Source organism: Podospora pseudopauciseta, chromosome 1 (assembly GCF_035222475.1).
Source record: "Podospora pseudopauciseta strain CBS 411.78 chromosome 1, whole genome shotgun sequence".
In the NCBI taxonomy this organism is placed as follows: Eukaryota; Fungi; Ascomycota; class Sordariomycetes; order Sordariales; family Podosporaceae; genus Podospora; species Podospora pseudopauciseta.
In genome coordinates this window covers 3,458,179-3,479,370 of record NC_085892.1, presented here as the reverse complement: position 1 = coordinate 3,479,370, position 21,192 = coordinate 3,458,179, and the positions used below count along the sequence as shown (strand labels likewise).

The following is a 21,192-nucleotide window of genomic DNA, read 5'->3' as shown; positions in this document are numbered from 1 at the left end:
GAACGCCACAGCCCTATCTCCGAGCCTAAGGGTATCAAGGACGCCACCCATCAATTTGACCACCGGACGAAGACAGACGACAACCAACCACAAGGCAACCCGGCGATGATAAAACAACGCAACATCGTAACGACAATGCAAGCCATGACAACAATACCAAAGATAACCTCATGACGACAAGCTCGATCGAAGCAACGAAAGCAAAAAGCCACAACTGAACGACAACGATAAAATCCAACAACGCAAAGATAAAAGAAGAAACTGACAGAAGGAATCGACCAGGCCAATGTCTTGCAGCAGCTTGAGTAGGATTCCGACGAGGACCGGGGTCTTGTTGGCGGCGATAATGGACCGAGACTGGCAACGGATGAGTCTTTCGAGGACGAGACAGCATCGACTTTTTGGCATGACAAGGTCGGCCGGCTGACACGATGATACGAGAGCAGCTCGGTGGATGATGGGTGCTTTGCTACCGATCAGAATCTGCCCGAGTGGTAAAAGCAAACCGAAGGCAAGCCGGAGACTTGGCGAAGCGACGAGCGCTTGTCAATCGGGAAGGACGGCTGAGAAGATGCAACTGCTGGCAACCGGTCGCCAATGATGAGCGAAACATGTTTGTCATTAGTAACGAGGGCGACTGACTCTTCGGTCGACAAGGCGGCTTGACAAGTGAGAGGTCGGGTTGGAAAGCGACAGAGCGCGAAGGGCAGTGATGGTACTCGACGACAGAAGTTGATGGTTAAGTCTTGAGAGGGATGTTTGTCGAGCATGCGAGACCAACCAGTCTACCGGCCGACCTTTCTAGACGGCAAGCGACGACTAATTGCCAGCGGGGTGCGGAGCACCATAGGGAGCGAGAGCCTCGTTGCTCCAAGCTCCAGCAAACCTCAGTTGCTCGTGCATGGAAATGGGTTCCATCATGTGGGTCCAGCTGCTGTTGCTAACAACGCTCCTGGTGCTTGCCACGCTGGATGAGTAACCCTTCTTCACGGGGGCCTGGTGCTGGACGAGACGGGGAGCACCAGCACCGCCCACCCAGCGCTCGACATCGTGGGAGTAGATGCCCTGGTGGAGCTCCATGTTGGCGAAGGAGAGAGTGAAGCTGTCAGGGGTGGAGACGGCCTGTGAGGGGTATGTGGCGTTGGGGGTAAAGTTGGAAGAGGTTGCTTGCATCGACAAGGCTTGATCGGCGGCATCATCAACCCGAATCTGGGTGTCATCGGTCCCGGCGGTCTCGGTGGAGTCCTCGTTGGACATGGCCCGTTGGGTGTGGGCAACGGCGTCGAGCTCCTCTTCGAACGAGGTTGCAGCATCGTGACCGATACGACCCGATGGGATATTGTCATCATTGAAGTGAGGTTTTCTCCCCTTAGTGTGAGTCTCGTCAACGAAGTCGCTCGCCTCCGCTCTGGAGATAACGCTCCAATCCTCGCTGGGTGTGGGTTTACGGTCGTTGCTGGACATTATGGCAGTGTGTGTGCGGCACTGGGCGAGCTGGTGAATGTGAGTGCTCGAGGATGAGGCTGGGAAGCCTTCGTCTGACCAATGTCTGGTCAGCATCGTGTTGGTTGAGGATGTTGAAAGGAAAGGAGAGGAGGGAGGATTGCTCACTTTAACGGAAAGAAAGCTTGGATTGACACGCGAGGGAACGCGGGGAGAATGCGTTATCTGAAGAGGCAACGGATGACGGGGAACAGCCCGGAGACTGGGCAGCAGCCAGGGACGACAACGACGGTGGGGCGAAATGCTTCTCAACAAAAAGCCGAGCGTGCTGGTGGTGTGTGCTCTTGGGGTTGGGATGGAGGATCCGCTGGGGACAGCTGGGGAAGCAGGATGCTTTATGGGGACGACAAAATGGCGCCCCACCGGCAGTCGAGAGAGGGGTGTGGTTCGGGGGTTGGGTTCGGGTTACACAGAGTGACCAGTGCACGATGGGGGGTGGAGGTCACACGATGGGAGCTGGTCAGAGAAAAGACCAGGCGGGTGCCGGTATCGCAGAGAGAGGGTTGTCACGGCCCCGGGCCGCTGGTATCCAGAACGCATCGACGCAAGAACCCGTTGACACGCTTCAGTTCGCAGTCAGAATCATTGTTCTCCGCCTTCCCGTCACCCCTCTCGTCGTGCCGCCGGGCCATGATGCCCGCAAGCTCAGGCGGTATGTGATACAACAACCTCCCCGGCTGGGTCCAGAGACATCGAGATGTTTGGTTGTGGGGAAACTGGGGGTGCCAGTCAGGCCGGCTGGCAGTGCTAGTTGGCAAAGTCTCTTATTCGGGCAGAAATACCTTCATCCAGATGCTGGGCGGTCCTTACGATTTCAGAAGTACAAACAGCTGCCACCATGGCCTTAAACCCGGCGGCGTAGCGTAGCCTGGTGGTGGGGCAGACGGAACACCTCTCTGCAGAAGGAGTGACACGGTGCGAGACACATACCATGTGCTGTGCCATCCCAAGACATACGCTCTAGGAGACACTGGGCAAGAAAAAGTTGTTTATGCTGAGTACAGACCGATCATGATTGGCGGGGAGATGAAGGTTCTCGTGAAATTCTTCCTGCTGGTTGAGTGTCTCCCGGCTGGTCTAAATCATAAATGACCGCAACAGTGACCGAACCATCATGGCGAGCTGCAGCACGGCTGGAGCTCCCCCTCACCAACATTCGTGGGCGCTGTGGGTCTTGCCGTTCTTCAAGATTGGTCGTGACGATACCGCGAGACTCTTTCAGGAGGAGGGACTTTTGGCACCATGCCTTGGGCTCTGACCTTGCGCCGGACTCGTAAAAGCAGCGAGGTACACGATGGCCGCCAGCCCATGGCTTCGAGACGAGTGGTCTTGGCTGTAGGAAGCTCCTTTCTTGTCCCGGGGACATTTGATGTCGAAGTGTACATCTCTGACACAGTAAACGGCGAGCCCAGGAAACACTGTACAGAGCAGGCACATAGCCATCCTTGGCACCTCAATGAACAAACGGTGTGAGCCGTGATGATCGCCGGAGGTATGATGACTGCGGACTGAAGCCGCTGTTTTCTTCAGTGTGGTGTCCGGGTATGACGAACTGGCCAGCTCGGTCAGGCATCGAGTAACCGATGGAGAAATAAGGTGAACAGGAAGGCATTCACGAAAACCAGGGCGAACTGCCTGCCGAGTCGCTCGTTCTGTCGAAAAGAGCTCCGATTGTCGGAATCATGACAGAGGTTGAAGTTGTGACGATATCTCATCTTCTTGATGAGTTCGGTTAGAAGAGGGTTTACTTTGCGGTGCTATCGGCAACACTCCGCGGATCCAAGCCTTCCCGAGCCACACGCACTGCCGCTATCTTCAACCACCACACCGACTTGCTTCACTCTCTTGTTGCAGAAAACTTCAATGCTTTCCTGTCTGGCTTCTGCGAAGTTGAGAAGCTCCAGATTGGGAATGCAATGGGAAATAAAATTCCTAAGCTGCAAGGCCGTCCAAGAAGGGTTTTAGCCTAGCTCATGTGTGCAAATCTGTATCGAGATTTATTCAGGTGCAGATAATAAACATGGCCTGTCTACAGCCTGGCACCCACGGGCGGCAGAAGTACCACCAACATGGAACTAGACTGGTGGGGTTGGCATCAACTCTGGGCCCAAAATCTGATTTGTGACGCTCATAGGAATTGGCCAGTAAGCACCACGGTCAGCCAGCCATTCCGAGCCGCAAAGCTCCGTTGAGCTCGCTGTGGTTGTCGTGGTAGAGATGTCGATGATGTGTCGTTGGAGGGAGTGGGCAGAGAATGGGCGGGGCACCCTTGGGAGGTTCGCGCAATTTACAGGGCACTCCTGGCTATCACCCCTGCACTAACGCCGGCTGACGGATCCACTAAACGGAATGATCGCTGCTGTCCCACCAGGTCGATGTCTTTCCCTTACAGGGGTCATGGATCAAAACTTCGACCGACGTCTTGTACTCTGTATGTATTGCGCCGAGTCTCAGATGTCGAAGTATGGAGCCGATGTCATGGAAGAGCGGCGGCCGGTTCCGCAACACATTGATTGGACAATGTAGTTTTTTTGGACAATTTTCAGAGTCTGTATCCCACATGACCACTTCTGAAACGGGCTACACATTGCCCGTCTTTGGGTGGCTTCCATAGCTATATGCCAGAAGGTGAAATCAAATCTCATCAAGGAGGGATGCGTTGGCATATCTCGTCATTCTTGACTCCCCGCCAAGGTTCCTTTTAGCGTGGCCGCTCACAGCATTGCGCCGCCATGTCTTGGGCAAGGCTCCGCGAACTCGCAAACACTGTCTTTCGGGCACAGAGCAATCGGTTTCCCCTCCCACCTCGTGGCATCTTAGGAAATCGTCCGGGGCCGAGCTTGACGTCTGAATGCTCATCAAAGCTGAGGACACAAAGCCGAGAAGCCCATACCGCCACGAACTGTATAGTTCATCGTGTGGATCACTGCGTGTACCCTACAGGGCGTTGTCTTAGTTCAAGCGAACCTAGACCCGCACAGTTGGGGGCTATCTTTCAGCAACCTCTTACACAAACAACTGCCTGCCATTCTGTCCGTAGAAAGGCAGGCAGGGTTTGGAAACTTGACTTGATTTCTTCGGCTTCATCTGCCGCGTTGAGCGCGATATCTAATCGCCTGTCATATGTAGCACTTGGCAAGTCATTCAGGTTGACAACCTGGGACGCCTTGTCACGGCACCTCAGGACTTCACACCCGTCAAGTCCCTACCCAAGTCCTGTTCCTGGTCCCGCAAGCATCCCGGTCATGTTGACTCGCATCTTGCGTTCGCTTTCGCCCAGCCTGCCGGCCGTCTTGTTGATCGTTCCACTCCCCAGCACCTGTGTCCTGGCCATTCCCAACCTGAACTACCTTGGCCCTTCTTGGCCATGCATGCGGCAACTGCACAGTGCGTGGTCAAGTCATGAGTGTGATCAGCTGGTCATGGTCTTCAGCACAACGGCTGGTACCAGAAGAAATAATAGACCTGTGATAACTAGCTTTCTTACACTTTCTAGGCCCTTGAACTTGGCAAGTCACAGATCATGGTTCGGAATGGTTTCGGCCGAAGAAACAAGCCATTATTATTTCGCATTCTCAACTCTGCAGAACAAAGATCGTCTACGGTGGAGAGGCAAAAACTATCGGGCTTCGTCATCTTACCACGGTGAGGATTGCGTTGCCCCTCAATATCGGCAAGAAAACGTACGTACCAGAGCCTGGTCCCGTACCTACCTCGCCAACACCCTCTCGCGCTGAGACCCCTTGTGGGAAATCCTCAAGAGTTCGCCCAACGTCACATCGAATAAATGGAATGTCACATTCATCAAGTCCAATCACGAGCTCAGAGATATGTACGAGCAGCAGGCTTCTAGAAGAAAGGTATGGAATGGGTACACGCTCCGGGGCACCACACACCTTCTTGTTGGACAACCCCATCAAATTCTCCTCGCTTTCACCTCTTTGAGAGCTGGCCTGCCAGTTGGCCATACTCGTGGAACACACCACAAGCCGCCCGTGCCATCCGCCATCCACATGTTCCCTCGCTCTCGCTTGTTCGTCACTCACTCCGTCCACAAGCAGCATGCCACAGACTCGCACATATCGTGTACTACAGACCATCACTAGAAAGTTTCCGAGCGGCCACTGAGGACAGCACCTCCCCGGTACAAAGGAAGTTTCCGAGTGGGCAATGATTACAGCCAAATTGGTCCTGACACAAGCGAAGGGCATGAGCCACCTTGGGTGCCACAAACCCCGTAGCTCTCAACAACAGGCAAAGCTACCATTGGCTTGTAGAACGGCTGGCAGATACATGTCAACCTACACCGAAACAGCGCTGCAAATCTGAACCGCTGAGAAAAAGGGGCAATTTCTTTTCTCGATGGACCACCACGCCTCGTACACGAACTGCACCTTAACGACTTTGTAACCACCTCAGCCTCCTGTTGCACAAGTCCTGTCGGCTTCCCAGAAAAGGCAATTCTCCATGAACATGAATAGCTCTGGCCGTGTGGCTCAAAAAATCTTGAGCATTGTTGAAAGCTCTGATCTGCAGGACGCACCCAATGTAGCAGCCATCTTTTCGTGCAGCTCTGAATGGGCTCTCACTACAGGTTCTTGGCCTCAGCTGTGCTTTGTCAGCTCCAGCCTTCAGAAAAAGAATCTGATCTGTAATGGCTTCAAGGCAGCTGTGAATGGCTTCTCATCGCACACCCTTGGCTGCTTGACCCAAGGTCTTGATGATATGCTGCTTTGTCAGGTCAACAAGCCACCAAAAAAAAACTCTGATCTGCAGCATGGCATGTCCCACCGGCACACTTAGGATCCGATGCTGCTGTGTACATACAGCAGTCAAGTTGCCCCTTGAGCAAGAGGCCTCGGATAATATAACAACACACTGCTACTTACTCAATGATGAATGAAACAAGCAGAACGGTCCCTCCGGCCCCGGCTAAACAAGACCAAACCGTTTACTCCCACCCCCCCCCTTCGCCGCCTCCAGAGCCTCTCTACATGAGAGTAGTGAAGGACCTCCAACCCGCACTGCGAGTTCAAAGCTGCATATTATAGGTAATCTTCACTATCCCCGCCCGAGTCTGCAGTCTACTCCGCTACTGTCTCGCGATGCCGGGCCGGGGGAAGAGAGAATACCTACCGACAGCAACGGTGAAAAAAAAATTCCGAAAGCCTGACACGGCAAACAAGCAAAAACGCTTACTATCTCTTCTTTTGCTTGCCAAACCTCCCACCCACCCACCACCAAAATCCACCACCACCCCAAACGTTACTTCTCCTTCCCTTCATCATGAATAACACCTCTCCTCATCTGCAAACACCCGTCAACAGCCGTACACGGCCCCTTTTCAAACCTCGGCCTCGTATCCATCCTCCCGACCTTGATATGCATAAACTTTGTCTTTTCCTCCACTTCATCATCATCATCATCACCACCACCACCTCGGTCCTCCTTCTTTGGCTCCCCCGTTGTTGTTTTTCCCTGCTCATCTCTACTGTTTATGTAATACGGCTGCAGCCAATTCCATTCCGGCACCCCGGTAAGAAGTACGTCAACCGATTGTTTTTCACACACTTGTTGCTCCTTTCCTCTGCTCAGCGAGTAATCCGCCCTGAGCTCGTAAGTTGTCTCAAACGCGGGAACGTCCCTCGTCACCATCAACGGCCCCACGTGGAAAAAGGCAGTCATGCGGTTGAGGGCTTTTTGCCAGGTTCAGTCGGGCAGTTTGAGTTCCTTGATGGGTAAGAAGCCGGAGTAGGCGTGGATGGGTTGGAAGGGGTCTAGGATGGCGGTGAGGACTTGCAGCTTTGGTGTTGCTGTCGAGGGTGTATTTGGTGTTGGTGTTGGCGATGGTTGGGGGGTTGGTAGTATTTTGCCGAGTCGAGCCAGTATGCTGGTAGGCGGGGGTAGGAGGCGTTGTTGAGTTTGAGGAGGGGGTATGCTGTCCCGCCCGGGTCTTTTGGCTTCTTCTCCTCGTGGCCAGAGTAGGTGTACAACTTGGTGAGGTCAAATTCGTCGTTTAGGGGGAGGTATCCGACGTTTCTTGGGTCGGTGGACCGCGGCCTCATGGGGAAGTAACCTACCAAACCGTCGTATTCCCTGTGGGAGTCGCCGAGCTTGATGAGGAATCGGTACGTGCCACCTGCTTGGGGGTTGTTCGGATCTAGGAGGTGTCGTTCTGGGTCCTTGGCGTTGATGGTGGATTTGGTTCTTGGTGGGTGGCATAGCCAGCTCGAGGGACCAGCCCATGTTGACCAGAGCGAGCGGTTTTCTGACTGTGCAGTTCAACGCCTCTGCGTACTCTCCCGGGGCCAGACCTGACTGCTTGAGGGCTCCGTTGATCATGTGCGTGAACGCCTGGACGTAAATGCCGTCTTTGGCGGTGAGCTGTTCGATCAGTCTGTCCAGCTGGGCTGTTGCTGCTGCCCCTGGTTGCTGCGCTTGGTCTGTTTTCTTGAAGGGCAGCCACCTCACACTGGCAACGGCTCCTGTTCGGCCGTTGGCTCCGCTTCCGGGCAGCCTCACCTCGCGGTAGAAGACGCTTTTGGCAGTGAAGAGCTGTAGTTGACGATGATCCATCCCCATATGGGATCCTCCCACTCGGCCGTGGGACGCCAGTCAGACTAGGGATCTGTCGTGGACTCGCGTGTGACAAAGTGAGCGTTCAGTCGCGCGGGCTGGTTCATGCTTGGAGGGAGCTGGACGAACTCTGAGAGTCCATTGACGTCGTCCTTCCCGGCCGTGTGCGCTTCTACTGGTGCTGCCGTTGTTGAGACGCCGACATCGGTGGGGTTTGCTGACGGTGTCTTGTTGGAGACTTCGTAAAACTCGCCAACGCAGGGGGCGACACCGTCGATTGGGCCAGTAACTGCTGGCGTGCGTGGCTGTAACGCTTGGATGGCCTGTCCAAACTTATCAATCACATTCAGCTTGGTGAACCGGAGCTGTCTGTGAGTGACGGGCTTGAATGGGGAAGGGCTGCTATCAACAGCGGCGACATGGATCTGGGCGCCGTAAGGAGTCGGGTCCAGTTCAAGCCCCATGATGGATATCCGATCTTTTGGGAACATGGGATTCGGGCCTTTATCGACAGCCTCTGTGAATTTCTTCTTGGCTTCCTCCACCGCAGCTGTCTGCTGCGTCACGATGCTGACGAGGGCATCGTGCCGGTCCTGCGCATCCTGGACATCTTCGGGGCTCGCTTGGATCGATGTATCAGCCGTACTGAAATGCTTAAACCACAGCGAGAAGATCTCCCATCGGCGGTGTTTCAATGACCTCAAGCTCGCCTCCAAGCCCCCATGCCCGGAAGTGGGAAAGAAAACAGTTAAGACGGCGATGGATCCTCTTTCGCCTTGAAGGGTGTCCTTGGGCTGGGGCCGGTAGATCTCTCGCTCAACTTCACGAATGGTAATAAGAAGCCTCCGCCCAGGAAAGATGACAAGACGACAGAGGACAAGAAGCCCGCAGGCCAAGAAGTTGCGAATCAGCAAACATGGTCTTTCGACGCTCAGCTTATGATTCCTGGATCAACGACTACTCCTGCACCTCCAGATGCAGTGACCCTCGGAGACCTGATTGGAGGCGTCATGGGCAATGACTCCAAAGACTTGCTGCCACCTTCCGTGAACAACATTCAGTTCAAAAGACCCAGGTCGCAAAATCAGCTATCCGTGATCTTCGAAAAGCTTCTCCCAGAACAAAAGGATGCAGCGGATTCGGCAGCTGGGAAAGACCAGGCCCCCTTGCCCGCACATTTTGTCTTCTCTATGATCCTCAACGTCTTTGGCTTCTCCTTTTCTTACACCCAATGCCAAGAAAGCTCTGTCGCCACCGCTTCATCTTCTGAGAAAGCGAAGCCAGCTCCCAAGCCAACCAAGCGAATCGTGTCAGCTTCCCTCAACGACATCCCAGACATAGATATTCCTCTTATCGGGGCTGTGCCGAAACCAGTCGATCAGATTCTGTATCTCTGGGTTCAAGACACCGGCGAAACAACTGAGCCGAAAGCCACAGATGACAAAAACCAGAAGGCTACGCTCAAGGGCTTGACATATGGAGAGGTTCAAGTCATCAACAAGGTTCGTGGGTCCAAGGCCGCACCCCTCGTTTTCAAGAAAACACAGCAGGGGAAACTGGAGGACAGCACCGTCGTCCTGGCAGCTGGTCACCATTTCCTGATGACAGGCAAGGACGCACTGGGCAACACAACCGTCATCCTTGACTATGTCTTCGGCAGCACCTCATCGCCAGCCTCCCCGCAGAAGCCAGTTTCTGGAAAGGATTCAGATACCCCTGTGCCATCAACACCTGCTGTCAACGACGACGCAAACGCCAAACCTCCTGGCCTGGCCCCTTACAAGAAGTCAGCCGGCCCCCTGTCCATTTCCTACATTGGCTTCGGCTGGAAAGGCACTCTGAAAGATGGCGCTCTGTCCATTGTATTCGAAGCTTCCGTCCTCGTCGGACCCATCGGGTTTGCGCTTCTAGGGTTCAAGCTGGAATTCCCCATCACCGAAATGACCAGCCTCCAGAACCTTCTAGCCCCCAAAGTAACCGTCGGCGGCCTCGCAGCTTCCTTCAGCAAGCCTCCTTTGACCATCTCCGGTGCTTTCATGCACAAGGTCGTCGAGGGCAACGACATGTACGCGGAGCTCTCCTCATCGGCTACAATGTCTACCTCTTCCAAGCGGCTGGCTTCTACGGCGAAATGACTGATCCCGCCACCGACAGGAGGTTCAAGTCCGCATTCATGTTCTGTCGAGTCAACGGGCCTCTCATGTCCGTTGGCCGGGCCGAACTGTCAGGCCTGGTGGCAGGACTTGGCTACAACTCCAGTATACGGATGCCCAGCGCTGCCGAGATTCCAACCTTCCCCTTGATCGCGCCCCCGCAATCGTCTGATCCTATGGACAGCCTCAAGGATCTGATGGACCCCAAGAGCGGCGGTGTGATCACGTCCAAGGTGGACTCATTCTGGGTAGCAGCCGGTGCCAAAGTCACCGCCTTCCAGGTGCTCAAGGTGGACGCCGTGCTGGTTCTCTCCTTTGATCCCTCGGTCAAGATTGGTATTTTTGGCTTGGCGGTTGCCGATCTACCTCCTCCACCACCGGGAAGCTCCAGCCCTGGGAAGTTTGTGCGTGTTGAGCTGGGCTTGTCCGCCACGGTGGATGTTGCCCTGGGGGTCATGAAGATCGAAGGACAACTGACGCCCGCTTCCTGTGTCTTGGACCCCAACTGTCACCTCACTGGCGGGTTCGCCATGTACTCCTGGTTCGACAGTCCTGACCCAGACCTCAGAGGGGACTAAGTCTTCACCATTGGCGGCTACCACCGCTCCTTCAAGCCGCCTGCCCACTATCCCGTGCCCCCACGGCTAGGCATAAGCTGGTCTTTCAGCAGCCACATCAGCATCACGGGAGAGGCCTACTTCGCCGTCACCTCCAAGATGTGCATGGGAGGCGGCCGTCTTGATGTCACTCTGCGAGCCGGGCCATTGCGGGCCTGGTTCAACGCCTATGCCAACTTCTTGATCAACTACAAGCCCTTTCACTTCACCGCCGAGGGGGGTTTGTTTCCGTCAAGGTGGAGTGCGTCATCGACTTCTGCATTGCTTCCATCACCGTCGGGGCCACGCTGGGGGCAACCTTGTATCTTGAAGGTCCTCCGCTGAGCGGCCGCATCACAGTCGACTTTTGGGTGACGACGTTCGATGTCAACTTTGGAAGCTCGCCAGACCCTGCTCCCGAGTTGAGCCTGGGCGAGTTCTTCCAGCTGGTGTTCCAGGGCGGTCAGACGCAGGGTATGCCGGGGGCGACCGGTGGCAATACCACAGACGGGAAACCCGGAGCAGAACTACGCGTCTTCTCCTGCCAATCGGGACTCGTGTCCACCGGCAAGCAGGAGACTCACCCGGACGCTCCTTGGGTGGCTCGAGGAGCAGCATTCCCGTTTAACGTGTCCTGTTTGTTTGCCATCATCAACTGCACCGTCGTAACCGCTGTGAAGAAGGATGACGCTGCAACGGACAAGAACTCGAAGAAATGGTCCTGGGCCAATGAGAGGCAGCAACCGAGTCCATATCCAAAGCCCATGAAGAGAACGGTGCCGCTCATGTCCGATGTCGAGATCAGAATCTACCGTCAGGCTCCAGCAACAGCCGAAGCTTCCCTCGCGAGTCTCAGTGCGCAAGAGGACGACTTTGATGGATGGGGAAAAGTCCAGAGGGTGATCAGACCCCTTTCAAGCGCGATCTGGGGGTGTTGTAAGTTCTGTATATGTAACCCCACCCGAGCCGCGTTGATATTGACATCTTCTCTAGACGATGCTTCGACTGATCCTTCTCGTCACGATGCCGATCAGAAATCCATGTTGTCCACCGCAGATGGAACAGTGAATCTGATGACGGGCGTGGACATTCACGGCCCGGATGCCAAGCTGAGCAGTGAATCACCCATCGAGTTTAACGTCGCCGAAGCCATGGGCATGAATGCAAGCCTGCCCCATTCCATCCCGACAGTTCCGGACATTGTCACACCTGAAGATAGCAAGCTTCTTCTTCCTGTACCGCCGGGTCCATACTGGGAGGATGACTCGAAGAGCATCAAGACGGACTGGAAGGACAAAGAGGGTGTTGCTCAGAATGTTTTGGCCACGTGGACCGAGTCGATAGCGGCGTTCAGTCAGTGGGATACTACTGCGAGTCCTCTCCAGGCTACGGCGCCCTCTGAGACGATAAAGAGGTTTGACGATTTATATCTGAATATGCCATGGCTGACAGCGGCAGCTCCAACCGAGGTCAACGCCTGGAGAGGTCTGGGTAGGAAATTGACGGTAACCATCAGCCAATGGAGATCCAAAGTGGGCATTGACAGCAATCTCATTTTATCCATCTTTCTTATCTCCTGTCTCTTCAAACTTTCAGACATCCGCAACAAACCCGCCATTTTCAAGCTTGATCTTTCACAGCTTCTTTCACCACACTCATTTGGCCCAATCTACCTACCTACCTACCTACCTACCTACCTACCTATCCAAGGCCACTGTGTCAAAATATATCAACATGAAGATTTTTCATTTTTTCTTCCTGACCCGTGTATCTATCCACCTTGTGGCATGATGTGCAGAAATGTATCCAGTCGAGCCCCCCAACCCATATGACAGCTACCTACCTGCTGTGCCTTCGGCGGCCTATCTATGTCAATCTTGACATCAATGTCCTCCCTCTCAGCAAACCTAACCTTGGCATCCAACGACAGCCTCTGCTTCTTATTCACCTCTGCCACCATCACACCAGCCAGCAAGAACGTCAAGTCCAGGCACTCCCACGCAAACACAGACCTGAGATGCGTCCTCGGCAGCAGCTCAACCTTCAGCGGCCTCTTGCCCGACTGGAGCGGGCCCTCCTTGATGAAGCTGCAGACGACGTTGAATCGCAAGTTGGTGATCATGAAGCCGCCCGAGCCTTGATAATCCGGTCATCAGCACCTCTGGGGTGCGGTTGAAGGGGATAAAGACTGTGATCTTTTGAAGATGATCTTTTGAAGATGGAATTTGGAGACGGTTCCGGCGTCTTTCAGGGTGATGGAGAAGATGAGATCCTGGGCTTGGTCAGAAGGGGTGAGGATGTCGTCGCTGGTGGACTGGTCGATGGAGAAGACGCGGAAGCTGAACGAAGGTGCTGATGCGGGGCCGGAACCACCTCCTCCGGCTTGTGGTACGTTCAAAGCGAAGGTTTTCGACGAGGGGGACGATTCCGCCGCGGGGGCCACCAGCTTTGTTGCTATGGTGGAGGAGTTGGGAGGGGGGTGGGGGAACAGTAAAGGTTCTGATCTTTGCAAGCCTCCTCCTATCGATCGCAAGGTTGTCTTGGGGGTGTTGCTGATGGGTGTTGCGAGCGACAGGTCTGGCACTACCAATGGCATAGAGGTTGCAGCGCTGTCGGGGTGATTCGAGCTCTTCTCGGTCGAGATCTGCCGCTGGTCAAGCTGGATCTTCAACTGCCAGCTTGGACCGTTCAGCTCGTACGCTATCAGGCTTGATGTTAGTTGAGCCTCCGTGTACCTGCTCTGGCCATCGGAGCCCTTCATCCCCGCCACCACTTTGCCATGCGCCCATGTGGCAAAAGAGTTTGCGTTGAGGAACTTCAAAGCTGGCTTATTCCCATACGGTGCCTTTCGCGTTTGATCGTCCACATTCCAAAGGAAAACCACAGGTTTGGCATCTGTTGGTGTTTCTCCTCCCTGCCACGCAGCCTGCCCATCTTTGAGGTCGTTCACTCTGTCACCGCCGCGTGGCTGGTCCTTGATCGCGCCGCTATACACTGACTTGAGCGTAATATCGATCTTCTTGGTTGGTGAGTACGGAGGCTACTGAGAAGCAAGGCTGGTGAGGTGGCCGGCTTAGGGTGATCGACTCAAACGAGCCCTTGGTTGGTGGTCTGTCGAAGAGACATAGCATTACATTCGTGTCGAGCAACTCGTGGCGGATCAGCACAGGCTGCGAAGCTGGCGGAGTCGGCTCTGTTTTGACAACCATGTCTGGAAACGCTGTGACAAGTTCGGATCGGAGAAGAAACCCATACAGCGGCACAGGGCGTGGCCGACCAAGACCTTGACTCTCCGTGGTAAGACATCGCTTGAGGGCGTGCTGCATGGCTCTTCGAACCATGTCGTCACTCCTCTCGAGATGGTTCGCCAGACTGAGCTCGCCGTCTATCAGTTCTACCCGTCCAGTTGCGGTCCACCTCAAAAAATCGGACAGTCTCGAGAGGGAGATGGGATGGATCACTGATCAAGTAATTGGCGGGTATGCTTGCCAAGTACTTCCTGTCCAGCACCCACTTGAGCACCGCCATTCAGTCGGTAGAGGACGGCGTGTTGAACTCGTCAGAGGGCGCATCCGCATCCTGCAAAGAACCCGAGACCTCTTCAGCTGCCTTGTTGAGCTGGCGCTGCAGTTTATCCTTCTGAGACTCACTCCCATCTTCACCCATGGCGCTAAAGGAAACATCTACCCGGCGTACGGTCTTTGCCTGCCACCTGTTGGACACATCGCCTGTCAACAAGGTGTCGTTCGCAGGAAGTCTTTCCAGGAGGTTCATGCTGGCAGCCAGAGACTTGATGGTGGACAATTTGGTGCGGAGAAGAGTCTTTTTTTTTCCATCTCTTCCTTTTTGGCGACTTGTACGCCGGCTTCTTGGATCTGCCTGCGCACGCGGGCCAAGGCTACGGTGAAGGACCGGTCTGCAAGAGCCAATGTCCTGCCAAACTGCCAGGCTGAATAGTAAGAGAGATCCATGATACCGACCTGCCGGTCAAATATCTGGCGGTTGGTGCCATGCGCGGATGGTAGATCCCAGCCAGGTTGCAGAGGATACTCGACACTCGTTGGGACAAGCGGTCCCCTGAAAAAGGACATCGTCTGCTCCCCAGTCTGGAGGCGATATCTGGCCAGAGAGTACCCGTTCTCTAGCCTGCTAGCCACGTTTTTCCCAGCGTCACCCTGAGACCTCAACGAATCCAGCTCTGCCTTGGCAACGGGGCGCACGTAAGAGCTGGTTCTGGACGCCATCGCGGTTGTTGAATTCGCCCACATGTCGAAATGCATCGTGAGGGCTGACCGAATTTGGGGGCAGGCCCATGTAAGACCAGCTGTAGAGGGACGTCAAAGCCACATAAGGGGTCTTGAAAGGAAACGGCATGGCTTCCAGGCTCTCGATCGATATCAAGTGGGCGACAACCAAGGTAGGCTGAGTGCGGCCAAGAGGTCCAGTGCGATGTGAGAGCACCACAGAAAACAGACTGTCCCTCTCCCCAAGGAGTCCAGTCGTCGAGCCTGCCAGCGCCATACCTGCCGTATCAACTTGTCGTACATGGGCCAGCCATCGATACTGAGAGGCATCGGGATGCGCTTGAGAGGTGTTTGGTTGTTGGTCCTTGTCATCAAACCTCCGTACCAGCCCTTGCAACACCTCAGCTTTCACACAGACGATGTTGCCTTTTGTTGAGATTGGATCATGAACACTCGCGTCGAAGGAGGTTAATGGTGTACTGAGCGCCTTATTTTCCCCCATATTATGGATGAAGTCCGACATGTTGACGTTATAAGTGAAGGTGGGTGATGGCGCAAAAGGTTTGGGAGATTTGGGCAGTTTCAAGAGACTCTCCAGGCTTGCCTCTGCCTCAGGAGGAAGCATGATCTCATCCTGCGTGAAGACAATGACAGCCAACCAAGGCGTCTTTGTTTTGGAAAGAGCATCTTGATGCTCTGGGGAATCCGTTGACAACTCGCTCTCACTGCCGACCCTCTCCCAGGGCAGCTGGGGATCGTTCAAGACCACATGCGGAAGGGTGGTGTGAGGCGTTTGATGTGCTGGGGCTGAATATGTCGTGTTCAGGGAACCGGGGGGGAAGGGATACTGGGGAGCGATGACTGTGAAGCTCTTGCTGCTCTTTTTCGAATCTAATTGGTCTTGGGCCGGGATGTCTGCAAAGCGTTCGCCTGGAGATGGACTGTACTTGGCGATATCCTGTTCGACATCAGTGTTATAGGTGCCTGCAACAAGCCCGGGACGGTAGAATGAATGCAGCCGCTGGTTGCCCTCGTCAATGTCCGGTTTGGGTCGAGGTCAACCGGAGTCACTGATTTCTGCGCCTGGGTCCCATTTCGCAGAATGAGGTTTCTTGGTGACGCTGCGGCACCTGACATGGCTGCAAATACGGAGCTTGAGCTGTTTGTTTGTCGATGATAGATTGTGCCAAAGTCTGGAACACACCGGCCCGCGGATACCCATGTTAGGTAGGTATCCAACCTTAGTGTTGAGATTGGCCGCTTGGCTAGACGTGGGTGGAGGAGTTGTGAGGGAGTTGTGAATTATGCGTGTTGTCGGACATTGAGTCCAGAACCTCCAGACAACCTCCGGACAAGCTCCAGACAAGCAAGCTGCCGGGAGACCGATTGGAACATCTAACCAGATAGATAAGACAAACACGAAGCCATTGGCTCGTGTTCTCGTCTCCTACCCATGACTTGACCCCCGTAAAGGTACCTAACCCGCAAGTGACGAAGATGTCCCCAATGGATCTTGACATTGTGGTGAATTTTCTAGCCCAGAACGGTGGCTATGAAGGAATGGCTGGCTGAAAAGTTCCCCAAAAGCAGAGCTGGATTCCTGGAGCTGACTGTAGAGTGTGCTTTTGTGGACACTAGACCTAATTGCATTCAGTATTGTAGAGTGACCAGTCGCCTCCGAGTCGGATTACACCTAAGAACCGGTTCTAGATTCCGCCATGAGCTCATCGCCGGAGAGATTGTACTGGAAGGGAACAATACTTGTGGCCTCAGCAAGTTCATACCCGTCATGGTTAGGTGCAAGCAAAGCCAATAAGGTAATCGGAATACCGCCCTGGAACCACCTGTGGGTGGCTGAGGAGGGCTCCAGTGACAATGTGAAGTTCGACAAAGAAGAGCTGGAGGCAGCAAGACAGCTAGTTGTATATAAGAGTTGGACCGCGATCCTTATGGTATGGGAGACGCAGGGCTCCCCAAATCATTTTGCCACACATCATCATCACCATGTCTTGCCCGCTTTCCAGTCTCGTCAACCCCCTCGACAAAGAGTAGGTCTTCCTCTACTATCTGTCCAGCAACCAGACCCCTGCCCTCGAGCTCCACCATGTTGGCGCAGAGAAGACCACGGCCACTGCGTTCGCAGACAACCTCTCGGCCCCTGTCGACTCCAAGATCGTGAACCCGGGCTCCTTAAGCGCTTTATACAACGAGAAATTGGCGAGGGGGAATTCCTCAGAAGCCCCCGCTCATGGCTCTGTCCTAACAGAACGTAGCTCAGCCTCTACGGTCTCGTCCAGAGCGCACCTCAAAAGGGCACCGCTGCCGTCGATGCCATTGCACCCAAGCGTCTGGCCCAACTGAGCCCTGTCTATAAGCTCCTCCTACCGGATGGCCCGACCAACACCGTGATCGGAGTTGCCATGACCACAACTGTCGCCGAGGGCCAAGGATATATGTACTGCATGACGTACGACCACATCCATCCACCCATCCCCTTCCCATGTTTTCGTCCCAAGAATCAAGTCGAGAACTGACAACAACTGCTCTCTCTGAACAAAACACAGCGGGACCGAAGAAAAGCCACGCATCACCGAGTTCTCAATCGGTTGGTCGTCCAGCTTAAGAGGCGAGGACATCATCACCAAGCCCCTCGACACCAAGCCACCCCTGGGTGCCAGCAACCTCGCAGCCGTCTACGATCCAGCCGCCGAGAAAGAAGCTCATGGTCTACCAAAACGAAGACAACCTCCGCATCGTCGAGTCGACCAGCGAAAATGGTAAAGAAATAAAGAGATTAAAAAAACTCCCCGTCTTTTGAACCACCATGCCCGCCTTTCTTTCTTCTATGAGCGAAAAGCTGACGTGTAGCCTCTCTGTAACAAGATACCGTGATTCCGAACACAGACGACTCCCGTGATTGCACCGGTCTTGCTCTGATTCCCGTAAGCACGGACAAGGGCACCAAGCTGTATCTCTACTACTTCATGCAGAAGGGTGGAAAGCTCCAGCGCGTGGTTCGCAACGAGGACGGAACTTGGGGAGACTCTGCCGCCGCAGGGGATAAGGCGGTTTCGGATCCCAACACTTTCCTGGCTGCCTCCCAGGTTGGCGGTGTGATTATGGTGTACTACATCGCAAAGGGAGAGTCGAGCATCCATAGCTTCAGGGACAAGGTTTAGAATAAGTCCCTACACCAGGGGAGCTTGATGGTATTAGTTGACGACAACGGGAATGAAGACAACAAACACCTTTTGTGCGTTAAAATACATTGACGGTGTACCCCGCCGTCCCGTCTCTTGACCATCTAAAAGAAAAAAAGAAAAAAACCCATTCGATAACTCCTATCCCAAGTACTCCCACGAACTTTCTCATGCAGTAGGTGAACCTCTCGCACTGGCGCTATGAGCCCTGAACCTTTCCTTCCTCTCCTGCTCAACCCCCAATTCCGGGTTCTCTAAAGCGCCCAACATGGGCGTCTGCATATGACTCGTCTTCCTCCTTAACCCCCCAGCCTTGAGCCGTCTGGCAACCTGGTAAGCCCTATCCAGCTCCTCCTCCACCGCACAGCGAATCTTGAGCGCCGCCACAGCCGGCCAGACACTACGCTCACCCCTCAGGATCCAATACTCCAGCGTTTCCTTGGTGGGGGTTTCCATCAGCCGGACAAAGTCACCAGCCGTCACCTCGGGAACAAGCATCATGCTCGCGCCCGGCACCCGCTCGTCCACAAGGAACCGACGGATACCCGCCGGGAGCAGCTGGAGCGTGTCGAGCTGGCGGAGGCGGTGTCGGAGCTCGAGGCCGACCATGCGCATGATGAAGGCCATGCCAGACATGGTCTTGTTGCGGGTTTCGACCATGGAGGGGCCGTGCATGTCGCTTTGGAGGAAGGGGATGAGGTAGGGGCGGGCTTGGCTGACGATGAAGTGGTTCACGTTGAAGAGCTCGGCGATGCGGAGGAGGGGGGATTCTTGCTCGGTGTAGGAGGCGTTGGTCCAGTGGTTGAAGTCGACTTCGTTGGCGGGCTTCCAGGGGACGATGTTGCCTTGGGAGTCTTTGCAGAGGATCTTGGTTTGACGATGGCCGTAGAAGGTGGGTGTGGAGGCGTTGGAGGCGACGGCGGCGGTCCAGATTAGCTGTGGATGTTAGCCATGCTCATGCCTTTGGGTGAAAAGGGCGGTACATACCACGTTAGGAGCCGTCAAGTAATTCAACAACGTCGGCACACCCCCATGCCCAGCCGTAGCAACCGTGATGTTCAACACCCTCTTGCTCCGATGATACGCCTCCTCAAAGGTCAAATCCCCAATGTTACTCTTGATACACTCCTCCAACACCTTCACATCCAGAAAATAGCCCTCCCTCCTAAACCTCCGCACCCTCCTCACCAGCGTAGCCCACCTCGACCACATCGACTCCCTTAACCCCTGGTTATGCTTGACCGGATCCTGCCCCTGCTTCGCAAACGCGCTCAGGTCAATCCCATCCCCCTTCAGCACCCTCGGCAGCTCCTCCTCGGAATGAACCGCCACCAACGCAGCAATCAACGCCCCCGTCGCCGTGCCCACAATAATCCTCGGCAACAGCCCCCTCAAAAATAAAGCTTTCACCACCCCCAAGTGACACAAACCGAAAATCGCCCCCCCCTGCAAAACCAACGCCGTCCTCCCAAAAGCCTGTCTCGTATCATGTATAAAATCCAGCTTCGCCTGCGTAGACATGGTAGCAACCATCCTCCCCCCCTCAGGCAAATGACTACCGCCGGGGGGGCTAGCAACACTCAGACCCCCCCAGTCCACCTTTGGCGTCCCATTCCCCCCTCCAGCGGCAGTACTCTCCCCCCTTGTCGTCATCACACTAAGCGTCTGCCTCCTCTCCTTACCGCTACTGCTCCCCTCCCCACCGGTGCTACTCTCCCCATTATTATCCTCAAAACTAACATGATGCCCCTGCCTCGCGACACCACCACCCCTTGGAACTCCCCTACCACCATCAACAACATACCCCACCGCCGACGTCTCCCCCGGCGAAGGCAAGCTCTTAATATCCTCCACCCCCTCCGCCACAGCCCTAACATACTCCTCAATCAAAAACTTTGTCCCCGCAAACGCCCGATTGTACAACTTCGTGGCGGTGATATTCCCCAAGTTCCTCACCAAGCCACTCCTCAGCAGGTTAACCAGCGAGTGCACGTCCCCCGTCTCCCTCGCAATCTCAATACTCACCAGCCGCTCATTGATCAGCTTGAAGTCGTAGTGCGAAGAGACAGGGTTGTTCCTCCAGAGGTCCAGCCCGAGCAACGTATCCAGATTGAGCGCCGCCTCCTCCCACTGTTCAAACGTTCTGGCGGAGTGGAGGGCGGAGAGGTAGAGGGTCAAGGGGGTGGGGTTGGTGTAGTGGGTTATGATTTTCTATACATCATCAACAGTTGGTTAGATCTGAAAATAATAGATAGGGTGAGCGTCGGGGGAGACATACCTGCCGCCAAAAAGAGAGCACGTCAAGCAGCATGTCCCACGCCGACAACAAAAACAGCTTTGGCCCCCTTCCGTGGTGTTGATGATGATGACGGGTGTTGTTGGGACGTTTACCACCACCAGCCGTGCCTGTTGGCTCCTGCTGCTGCTGCTGCTGCTGCTGCTGTTGCTGCTGCTCAACCTCTTCAAACCGTATCCTCGTATCCGGACCAGAATCGGCACTCCCAGTCCCAAACAGAGACGACAACAAAATGGTGTACACCGCCCCCAACAAACCGACGAACCACTGAAACGCCATTTCCCTTCTTTTTCTTGCGAAGTCTCCCAAATCCCAACAACCCTTTCCTACGCCATACACGGAGTACTTAATCAGTCTTTTGTGGCACGTGCACGTTCAAGTTACCATGGGGGAAAAAACACCAATCCAACAAAATAACAAACAAAAAAACAAAAAAAAAAAAAAAAAAAAAAGGGCGAGGGAGGAGCGTTAACCTGTCAAGAAATAAAAACCAAGTTCCCAAAACCGAAACCACGCCGGAAAACCTAGCTCGTGACGGTCACCCAACTCGGCCGCCCTGAGGCGAACAGGAACTAATATCCCCACAATCACATTTTCCCATCCCTTGTCGTCAGACAACGTTGA

At 54.6% G+C, this 21,192-nt stretch overlaps 5 protein-coding genes across 5 annotated transcripts; 2 read left to right on the top strand and 3 right to left on the bottom strand.

The window, feature by feature from the left end:
- Positions 1-517: 517 nt before the first annotated feature.
- Positions 518-2,371, bottom strand: QC763_109640 (uncharacterized protein). The gene is made up of 4 exons (XM_062907555.1): positions 2,314-2,371; positions 2,014-2,180; positions 1,612-1,810; positions 518-1,485 (listed from the first exon to the last, which is right to left on the bottom strand). Exons 1-4 carry the CDS (start codon positions 2,341-2,343, stop codon positions 820-822), a joined length of 1,062 nt encoding a protein of 353 aa, XP_062770512.1. The 5' UTR covers positions 2,344-2,371; the 3' UTR covers positions 518-819.
- A 6,430-nt stretch (positions 2,372-8,801) lies between these two features.
- QC763_109630 (uncharacterized protein) lies at positions 8,802-10,214 on the top strand (the record flags this gene model as incomplete). Its single annotated transcript, XM_062907554.1, has 2 exons — positions 8,802-8,811; positions 8,833-10,214. 2 exons carry the CDS (start codon positions 8,802-8,804, stop codon positions 10,212-10,214), a joined length of 1,392 nt encoding a protein of 463 aa, XP_062770511.1.
- Positions 10,215-15,963: 5,749 nt separating this feature from the next.
- QC763_109629 (uncharacterized protein) lies at positions 15,964-16,209 on the bottom strand (the record flags this gene model as incomplete). The annotated part of the gene is made up of 1 exon (XM_062907553.1): positions 15,964-16,209. The coding sequence occupies one exon, from the start codon at positions 16,207-16,209 to the stop codon at positions 15,964-15,966; it is 246 nt and encodes an 81-aa protein (XP_062770510.1).
- An 867-nt stretch (positions 16,210-17,076) lies between these two features.
- Positions 17,077-17,853, top strand: QC763_109625 (uncharacterized protein; the record flags this gene model as incomplete). Its single annotated transcript, XM_062907552.1, is given in 4 exon segments — positions 17,077-17,120; positions 17,148-17,328; positions 17,346-17,539; positions 17,637-17,853. 4 exon segments carry the CDS (start codon positions 17,077-17,079, stop codon positions 17,851-17,853), a joined length of 636 nt encoding a protein of 211 aa, XP_062770509.1.
- A 451-nt stretch (positions 17,854-18,304) lies between these two features.
- TGL3 (triacylglycerol lipase) lies at positions 18,305-20,847 on the bottom strand (the record flags this gene model as incomplete). Its single annotated transcript, XM_062907551.1, is given in 4 exon segments — positions 18,305-19,208; positions 19,260-20,483; positions 20,551-20,688; positions 20,707-20,847. The coding sequence occupies 4 exon segments, from the start codon at positions 20,845-20,847 to the stop codon at positions 18,441-18,443; spliced, it is 2,271 nt and encodes a 756-aa protein (XP_062770508.1). The 3' UTR covers positions 18,305-18,440.
- Between the last annotated feature and the right edge of the window lie 345 nt (positions 20,848-21,192).